Genomic DNA, 10,252 nt, shown 5'->3' with positions numbered 1-10,252 from the left:
TATTTTTAGCAACAGTTGGTACAAACTAGCTTTGGGTTACTTCCGCTCAGACACTCACAGAATCATAGGCTGAGACGGTCATCTAGTCCTCTGGCTTTCCAGGCTACCGTCCCCTTTCAGGAGGCTGATTTGTCTGGCGTTAGGGTGACCAGATGATCCCGATTTTATAGGGAGGAAAGTCCTGATTTGGGCAGGGCCTTTTTCTTATATAGTGCTCCTATTATCCCCCCCACACACACACACACCTGTACTAGATTGTTTCACATTTGCTTGCTCTGGTCAACCCTATCTGGCTATTGCCCCCAAGTTCCCCCTCACTTTAAAAACCACTTGCTTACAAAATCAGACACTACTAAACATCCAAAAAACATCACAGCCACGGGTGCTGAAAAAAATGCGACCGCCTTCTCATTTTTACCATGGTAATTATAAAATAAATCTATGTGCAATATAAATATAGTACATTCCGATTTCAGTTTGTAGCAATTTAATTTCATGCAAGGGGGGGAAAAACTACACACAGATGAGGAGTGTTAGTTTTAAACAGAAATTGAAGGAGTACCAGCGCCAAAAGTGAAATCTCTGCAAGCTGCGGGGAAGCTTATTAAAGACACCATAATAGAGGCTCAATGTAAATATATACCCCAGGTTAGAAAACAGAACCCAAAAAGAGCCACCGTGGCTAAACAACAAAGTAAAAGAAGCAGCGAGAGGCAAAAATGCATCCTTTAGAAAGTGGAAGTTAAATCCTAGTGAGGTAAATAGAAAGGAGCATAAACACTGGCAAATGAAGTGTAAAAATACAATTAGGAAGGCCGAAAAAGAATTCGAGGAACAGTTAGCCCAGTGGTTCTCAAACTTTTGTACCGGTGACCCCTTTCACATAGCAAGCCTCTGAGTGCGACCCCTCCCATAAATTAAAAACACTTGTTTATATATTTAACACCATTATAAATGCTGGTAGAAAAGCGGGGTTTGGAGTGGAGGCTGACCGCTCGCGACCCCTCATGTAATAACCTCAGGACTCCCTGAGGGGTCCTGACCCCCAGTTTGAGAACGCTGAGTTAGTCAAAGACTCAAAAAGTAATAGCAATTTTTTTTTTTTAAGTACATCAGGAGCAGGCAGCCTGCTAAACAACCAGTGGGGCCACTGGACGGTCGAGGTGCTAAAGGAGCACTCAAGGACGATAAGGCCATTGCGGAGAAACTAAATGAATTCTTTGCATCGGTCTCCACGGTTGAGGACGTGACGGAGATTCCCAAACCTGAGCCATTCTTTTTAGGTGACGGATCTGAGGAACTGTCCCAGACTGAGGTATCATTAGAGGAGGTTTTGGAACAAATTGATAAATTAAACAGCAATAAGTCACCAGAACCAGATGGGGTTCACCCAAGAGTTGTGAAGGAACTCAAATGTGAAATTGCAGAACTACTAACTGTAGTCTGTAACCTATCATTTAAATCAGCTTCTGTACCAGATGACTGGAGGATAGCTAATGTGATGCCAATTTTTAAAAAGGGCTCCAGAGGTGATCCCGACAATTAGAGGACTCTACGCCTGACTTCAGTACCGGGCATACTGGTTGAAACTATAATGAACAATATTGTCAGACATAGATGAACAGGAAGAGGAAGAGTCAACGTGGCTTTAGTAAAGGGAAATCATGCCTCACCAATCTACTAGAATTCTTTGAGGTGGTCAACAAGCATGTGGGCCAAGGAGATCCAGTGGATATACTGTATTTAGAATTTCAGAAAGCCTTTGATAAGGTCCCTCACCAAAGGCTCTTACACAAAGTAAGCTGCCACGGGATAAGAGGGAAGGTGCTCTCATAGATTGGAACAAGGAACATTTTTTGGTGAGAAAACCTGGTTTTAAACAGGCTCAGGACCCAGCAAACAGACAGGACCTCTGGTTCTAGGCGGGCCAGGCCCCAATCCTTAGGAAAGTACTGGAAGGACTTTGGCCTCCTGAAGCCCCATAAGACTGAGTTGAAGCTTCTTATGACCACAGGAAAGGACCTGTGTGGGAGTTGAAGGCCTAATAGCCAGCCAGAGCCTTTGCTGAAGTGAGGGGGTGATCTCTGGTAGGCTTATTACCACGCGCGTAGGTTCTTTTTATTGTATTTCATGTGCTTTCTAAATCTGCTTGCTTAGAAACAGCTGTGTGGAAAGTTATACCTGTGGCAGTCACGTCGCGTACCGTCTCCGAGGGGAGATGCTGGGGTGGTCTGTCTTTGGCTGGGGATATCACGGTATAGTCAGGGGACCGTGCAGGCAGGTACGATCCCCAGGAAGGGGAGAGGGACATTCCCACCCAAGAAAGGCAAAGCCTGAAAGTTGGGGCCTTGGCTGGATCACTTATGAGAAAAATACAGGGGCCGTTGCTCTGAGCTGTATCACTCCCTTATGGCCTTAAACAAATCTAGAGACAAAGTGGAGGAGGTGATATCTTTTATTGGACCAGCTTCTGTTGGTGAGAGAGACGCGCTTGTGAGCTTTTCTTCAGGTCTGGGCTCCGTGTAAGCTCCAAAACGCGGCACCATTGATTCTGCTCTTTTCTAGCCCTGGGGTCAAAGTCTCTGTTCCTGGGAGGGTTTAAAAGTCTCGGTGGTTTCGGTCCTGGGAGGAGGGGCCAGGTCTGCGCTGGAGTAAAGTGACCCAGTGGGGCAGGGTCCAGAGCGTCTGTCTGCCGGGAAGGAGCCCGGGGAGCGTTGGGGATGTGAAACAGACTCCAGCCCCTTCTGAAACCTCCCCCATCGCCCCTCTCGCCCCGACAGGCTGCAGAGTAACCACCAGCTTGTCCCATCCTCTCAGGGCCCGGGGCAGGGAAATGGCTGCAGTGATACCGGCTCAGGTAGGGGATTTTCCGGGAGCTGCGGGTGGGTTGGTGTCTGGGAGCGGGACAGGAAATAGGGTGAAGAAGGGGGCAGGGGCAGGGTGTGAAAACTTGCTGGGACGGGAACTTCCCTGTTGTCAGGGAGTGGGAATTTCCCCAGGGTGGGGACAGAGCTAAGAAAATCTCCGCGCTGGAGCCTGAACCTATTACTCTGGAATACGAAGTGGGCACCCAGGGGAGAGGCCTCATCCCCTCACCCCCAGCTGCTGGGAATGGGGTTGGGATTCCTGCCCCCGGACCCTGCTGAGGGGCCCCATCTCCTGTACCAGCCTCTGGCTAGTGGGTGTGTGATGAACGGGAAGGCCCCTGCCCCCCTCCATCCGCTGGGAGGGACAAGGAGCTCCCACCTTCTCCCCTCCCTGAAGCCTCCTGGCTGCTCTGAGCAGGATGGGGGTGGGATTCTGCTACTCCGTGACACCCCCCCCCCCGAGCTTCCATTTTATCGGCCTCCTCCCCTGTGACTAGCAGGATTGCGGCTGGGGCAGCAGGTGCTGAGTGGGGGGCTCTTGTTGTTTCAGGGGCCGGTGGCCTTCGAGGAGGTGGCTGTGTATTTCACCCAGGGGCAGGGGGCTCTGCTGGACCCCGCTCAGAGAGCCCTCTACAGGGACGTCATGCAGGAGAACTATGAGACGGTGACCTCGCTGGGTAAGGGATTCCCGTGCCCTCGGGTATTAAAAGCCGTGCGGTCTGTGATGTGCCCAGTTTTTCTGCTCAGGTTCTTTCCCGGTCAGTTAGATTTCCCAGCCTCCTGACCCAGTGTGAGACTTTCATCTGCGCACCCCTCTTATGGGACAGGGGATCCAGCCACGCAGTGAGGATGCCAGTTCACCCCCATCCCTCAAGCTTTCCAGGGGTGGAAGCAGTGTCACACGCACAACTCCCCCACACCACCACCACCACACCCAAAGATGGGCCTCACCGAAGGAGGCTCGAAGGCCATGTTCCCATCTATGTGGTGTTAGGGGCTGTGCCTTTAAGGGCTGAGCTTCCCAGACAGAATCTGGGCCGAGGGGCAGTGAAGTTCTTCTTGTTATGCACACAGAGTGGAAACAAGGCAGAGCTCTCTCAATCACCGTGAGTACTGAGTGATCGCCGGGCACCACAGGTGGCTTGGATTCCATGTCCCCCCAGCACAGGTTAAAATCAGGGGAATGTGCTTTGTGACTAATACTCTCCCAGTACCTGACACACGCTGATCTCGCCTGGTTTCACCCCCCCCCCCCGAGCAGGAAACCCCGTTCCCAAACCTGAGCTGATCACCCAGCTGGAACGAGGGGAAGAGCTGTGGGTCCCGGATCTCAAGGCCTCCGAGGAAGGGGAGATCCCAAGAGGCTCCCATACGGGTGAGTTGTCGGTTTCGTGGGTCATGGTGCAATGAAGTTTGAGAACCACTGAACTAGGGTATTCACCCAGCACCAGTTCAGTTCCTCCCTCTGCCTGATGGGAAGAAGGGATTTGAACTTGGGTCTCCCACCTCTCAGCAAATGTGCTGTAATCACTGGGCTGTGGGATCTTCTGATGTAGGCTTCACTCGGTCTCTCCTGTTGAAGCTTCTCTACTCATCAGAAAACAGTCATTGGAGAAGGGTCTCCCACACCCTACATGAATGCCGTCCCCACTGGTATCTAGACTCATTCACCCTCACCTTTCCGGTCCCAGCGACTGTTCCTTGTCATTCATAGTAGCGAATCGTTCTGTTTAAGCCATTTCTGCAACATTTCCAGTATTTGGTGTCAGTTGAAAATATTCACCGAACTTGATACAAGTCTACAAATAGTTTCTGGTCAAATGAAACTGCATTTTCCAATGAATAAACTATTCAGCCAAACAGGTTTCCCCAGCTATCCTTGTCCTGTTTGTTTACTGGGGTGCCCACTGCGTGCTGGTTGCTTACTAAGCCCTCATGAAGGACAGTATCTGCTCTGAGGAGCTCATGACATAAGGTAGAGTCCTGCATGGGACTCTTTTTCATCCCATTCCCGCTATTATGGCAGCGGGTCTACACTAGTCCTATGAAGGGCTCTAACATAAGGCTTCTAACAATTAAAAGAATTTGAGCTAAATTGATCTCTAGATCAACTGACTAAGCAGATGCAAAATAGATACATACAAATAAGAACTAAATCATTGACCCCCTCAGGCAGGTAATTAGAAATTAGTGGTTCAGGTACCCAAAGTCTCTCATATTCTTCCATGTGTCAGATCAGCATCTTTGATCATCATGGATGGGGGAAAGGTCTGTTCCCGGTTCTCCAAACTCCCATTCCTACTGAACCAGCATCCCCTGCCCTGGAACCTCACAGTTTTTTTTCCTTCTGGAGCATGACTATTTAGGAGAGTTCGTGGACTTCCTGGGCAAATCTAGAACCTTCCCGCAAATCTGGGCTTTTCTAGGGATTCAGAGACACACAGACATGTAGGGCTGGAACGGACCTCGAGAGGTCATCTAGTTGAGCCCCCTGCTCTGAGGACAGGGGATAGATCACTTGTTGATTGTCTGTTCTGTTCATTCCCTCTGAAGCCACCTGGCTTTGGTCACTGTCGGAAGACAGGATACTGGGCTTTGATCTGACCCAGTGTGGCCGTTCTTATGTTCTTAAGTATACCTGGACCATCCCTGACAAGTATTTATCTAACCTGTTATTAAAAACTTCCAATGATGGGGATTCCACAGCCTCCCTCAGAAGCCTATGCCAGTACTTAACTATTCTATATTGGAAAAGGTATAGAAAAGGGCAACAAAAATGATTAGGGGTGTGAAACGTCTCCTGTATGAGGAGAGATTAATAAGACTGGGACTTTTCAGCTTGGAAAAGAGACAGCTAAGGGGAGGTATGATGGAGGTCTATAAAATCATGACTGGTTTAGAGAAAGTAGATAAGGAAGTATTGTTTACTACTTCTCATAACACAAGGACTAGGGGTCACCAAATGAAATTCATAGGCAGCAGGTATAAAACAAATAAAAGGAAACATTTCTTCACACAACACACAGTCAACCTGTGGAACTCCTTGCCAGAGGATGTTGTGAAGGCCAAGACCATAAGAGGTTTCAAAATAGAACTAGATAAATTCATGGAGGATAGGTCCATCAATGGCTATTAGCCAGGGTGGTCAGGGATGGTGTCCCTAGCCTCTGTTTGCCAGAAGCTGGGAATGGGCGACAGGGATTGGATCACTTGATGATCCCCTGTTCTGTTCATTCCCTCTGGGGCACCTGGCACTGGCCACTGTTGGAAGACAGGACACTGGGCTAGATGGACCTTTGGTCTGACCCAGTGTGGCCATTCTTATGTTCTTATTCTTATAGTTAGAAAGATTTTTCCAAAATTTCCCTTGCTGCAGATTAAGATGATTACTTATTTTCTGACCTTCAGTGGACATGGAGAACTGTCCTCTTTATAAGAGCCCTTAGCATATTGGAAGACTATTATTAGGTCCCCCCTCAGTCTTCTTTTCTCACGACTAAACATGCCCAGTTTATTTTACCTTTTCTCATAGGTCAGGTTTTCTAAACCTTATATTTTTATTGCCCTCCTCTGGACTTTTTCCACCATCTTTCTTCAAGTGTGGTGCCCAGAACTGGACAAAATATTCCAGGTGAGGCCTCACCAGTGTCGAGCAGAGCGGGACAATGACTTTGTGTCTTACATACAATATTCCTGGTAACACACTCCAGAATCATATCAGTCTTTTTCACCGCCACAACATCGACTTATATTCAATTTGTGCTCCACTATAACCACCAGATCCTTTTTAACAGTACGACCACCCAGCCAGTTATTCCCCATTTTGTAGTTGTGGGTTTGATTTTTCCTTTGTAAGTGTAGCACTTTGCAATTTTCTTTACTGAATTTCATCTTTCAAACCCATTCTCCAACTTGTCAAAGTTGCTTTGAGTTCTAATCCTGTCCTCCAAAGTGCTTGCAACCCCTCCTAGCTTGATGTTATATGCAGATTTGATAAGCGTACATTCCACTCCATTATCCAAGTCGTTAATAAAAATACTGAATAGTACTGGATCCAGGACGGACTCCTGCGGGACCCCACTAGATATGCCCTCCCAGTTTGACAGCAAACCACTGATTGCTGCTCTTTGGGTATGGTCTTGGAACCAGTTGTGCACCCAGCTGATAGTAATTTCATCTCACCACAAGACATTCTCATAAGCAAACTAAGGAAATGTCAAAAGCTTTATTAAAATCAAGATATACTTAGACTTCTGTAAGGCGTTTGACTTGGTACTGCATGTCATTTTGATTAAAAAACGACAATGATATAAAATTAACATGGCACATGTTAAATGGATTTAAAAACTTGATAACTGATAGATCTCAAAATGTAACTGTAAACAGGGAATTGTCATTAAGTGGATCTATTTCCAGTGCGGTCCTGCAGGCATCGGTTCTTGTCCCTACACTATTTAACATTTTTTTTCAATGTCCTAGAAGAAAACATAAAATCATCACTGGTAATGGTTGCCAGTGACATGCAAATTGGGGGGATTGGTAAATAATGAAGAGGCCAAGTCACTGATACAGAGCAATCTGGATCACTTGGTAAATGGGTGCATGCAAACAATGTGGGTTTTAATACAGCTAAATGTAAATATATACATCTAGGAGCAAAGCCTGTTAGCCATACTTAGAGGATGCGGGACTTTATCTTTTGTATAACAGATGAGTAAGTAGATAGCGTATCCTGCCTGGAGATGGCTAATGATTATTCATCGTCATTTAGAATTTGTCTCCTCAAAGGGGAAGTTGGCTGGGGAGTCAGAGAGGCCGTCAGTTCTCTGCCCCAATCCACCTACACTGTGAAGACAGAGAGGTTAAAGACAAAAAAGAGCCTTCGTGCTTGGGAGATGAGGAGGAATAATCCAGTTGTAACCACTTCCGAGAAGGAAAAATTATAGCTGGATTAATACATTTTACTTTTCTCAGTCTTCCCAACGGTTCTTGCATCGTGGTTCCCCTTTGCTGTTCTCCTTTATTTCCTTTCCCCCCAGCACAGAGAATGACTCCTGTCTGGATTCTCTGTTTCAGCAGGTGAAGGTACAGTGAGTGAGATCAAGGAAGAGAATCCACAGCAGGAACATCCTGAGCAACAGGAACTGCATAGGATGTTATCGGGAAGATCCAAAGAGAATTTTTCCCAGAGTGCTGAACAGGGAAAAGTCTGGGGGAATCGGCCCAAGTCAGAGAAGCACAAAGGGAAAGAAGTGGGTAAAGCCATTAATTGTAGGAGAGGATGCAGTAATCCCAAGGAAACCACAGCCCAACAGAAAATCCAGACAGAAGAGAGAAAGTACACGTGCACTGAGTGTTGGAAAAGCTTCAGTCGTAGTTCAAACCTCATTGCCCATCAGAGAATCCACACGGGAGAGAGACCCTTTAAATGTACCGAGTGTGGGAAAAGCTTCATTCAGAGAGTAAACCTCATTTCTCATCAGAGAATCCACACGGGAGAGAGACCCTATAAATGTACCGAGTGTGGGAAGAGCTTCAGTAAGAGATCGCACCTGAATACACACACAATAATCCACACAGGAGAGAGACCCTATAAATGTACCGAGTGTGGGAAAAGTTTCGGTCAGAGATCACAGCTTAATACGCACAAAATAATCCATGCAGGAGATGCATCCATGATAACCCACGGCAGAGAAAAACATTATACGTGCTTGGACTGTGGGGAAAACTTGAAGTGGAGCTCAGAACTGGTTACACATCAGAGACTCCACACAGGAGAGATCCCTTATAAATGCTTTGACTGTGGGAAATGTTTCATGCGGAGTTCAACCCTTATCTTACATCAGAGAATCCATACGAGAGAGACACCCTATCAGTGCCCCAGCTGCGGGGAGAGATTCAGATGGAGTACGCAGCTTGTGAAACATCAGATGCTCCACACGGGAGAAAGACCCTATAAATGCCCCGACTGTGGGAAAAGCTATAGTGACAGCTCATCCCTTATTTCACATCAGCGAACCCACACGGGAGAGAAGCCCTATACCTGTGTGGACTGTGGGAAAAGTTTCAATCAAAACTCAACCCTGAACAGACACAAGAGGCTCCACACGGGAGAAAAACCCTATAAATGCACTGAGTGTGGGAAAAGTTTCAGTCAGCGCTCAAACCTCAGTGTGCATCAGCGACTCCACACAGGAGAGAAACCCTATAAATGCCCCGACTGCGGGAAAAGCTTCAATCGGAGATCAAACCTTAGCGTGCACAAGAAACTCCACGCAGGAGAGAAACCTTGAATGGGGGAGACGCTACAACTGGGGCTGCGATTTATATTAGGCCTCAGCAAATCCATACAGGGAAGATACCTCTTAAACATCCTGAGCGTGGAAAATACTTCAAGCAGAGTTAACGGGCTTGTCTACCCTACAGAGCCTTGGCCGGGATAGCTCGGCTGGCAGGGTCACCTAGTGGATAAGCAGCGCAAGCCAACAGAGATCTTCTGCCAGACTAGTTAAAAAGTCTCCTGGAAGGAGGTTAGCTAAATCCACAGACGCACTAGCTGCATCTATACTCAGAGTTTTGCCAGCATGGCTGGGGGTGTGTGATTTTCCCCACACACACTCTTAGCTATGCCGGGAAAACTTTGTAGCCTAGACAAAGCAGTTATTGGACAACAGGAGAGAGATTCTACCAGTGCCTGACTAGGGCTGACTACTGTGTTTAAAAAAAAAAAAAATCTGTTTCCTCGTTCCCGCACACATTAGGGGCATTTGGCTCCCAAGTGACCAGCTGCCCATTGCTGAGGTGAGGATCCAGCAGCAGCTGGTCAGTGACCCTCTGGCTCTGCCTGGTCTAAGCAAACCCCAGGCAGAGAAGGAGAAGCCCCCATCAACCCCTGCTCCCTGCTACAGCCCTGGCTGCTGAGCTGATGGGCCACAGGTGGGGAAGGGAGAGAGAGAAACTCCTCCAGCCGCTCCCTCTGCCTGGCTGAAGTTTCCTGCTCTCCCTTCCCCTCCCAGCCGGGATCCCCCTGCCATGGAGATGAGGAGAAAGACACTTGGGCCAGGCCCCACCTTCACTCTAGACCCCTGTCCCTACCCCATCTTCCACCAGCCCCTGGGCTGGGCTCCCCCACTGACCTGGAGCTGTTCCCTGGGGGGCTGGTAACTCCTCATCTCCCCAAATCTACAAGGGTGCTGAGCTCTGGGGGATCAAAGGTTAAGAGACCAAGGAGGACAGGTTTTGGGAATAGCTCTGGAGTATTAAATATTGGAGCTGGGAAGCAGGGGGAGCTGAGTGCTGGGGCTATCGGGCATTTGGGGATCATGGGATAAGAGGCGGTGGAAGGGATGGGGTTAGGGAGATGATTTCCCCTATTCACGCCCCTG

General features: G+C 48.0%; 1 protein-coding gene across 1 annotated transcript; it reads left to right on the top strand.

Moving 5' to 3' along the window:
- The first annotated feature begins 3,501 nt into the window (after positions 1–3,501).
- LOC123346279 (zinc finger protein 501-like) lies at positions 3,502–9,821 on the top strand. The gene is made up of 3 exons (XM_044983600.1): positions 3,502–3,544; positions 4,129–4,242; positions 7,944–9,821. Exons 1-3 carry the CDS (start codon positions 3,511–3,513, stop codon positions 9,158–9,160), a joined length of 1,365 nt encoding a protein of 454 aa, XP_044839535.1. The 5' UTR covers positions 3,502–3,510; the 3' UTR covers positions 9,161–9,821.
- The last annotated feature ends 431 nt before the right edge of the window (positions 9,822–10,252 follow it).

This window comes from Mauremys mutica, chromosome 12 (assembly GCF_020497125.1).
Source record: "Mauremys mutica isolate MM-2020 ecotype Southern chromosome 12, ASM2049712v1, whole genome shotgun sequence".
Taxonomy (NCBI): domain Eukaryota; kingdom Metazoa; phylum Chordata; order Testudines; family Geoemydidae; genus Mauremys; species Mauremys mutica.
The sequence above is the reverse complement of the archived record's forward strand: the minus strand, read 5'-3'. Positions and strand labels throughout refer to the sequence as shown.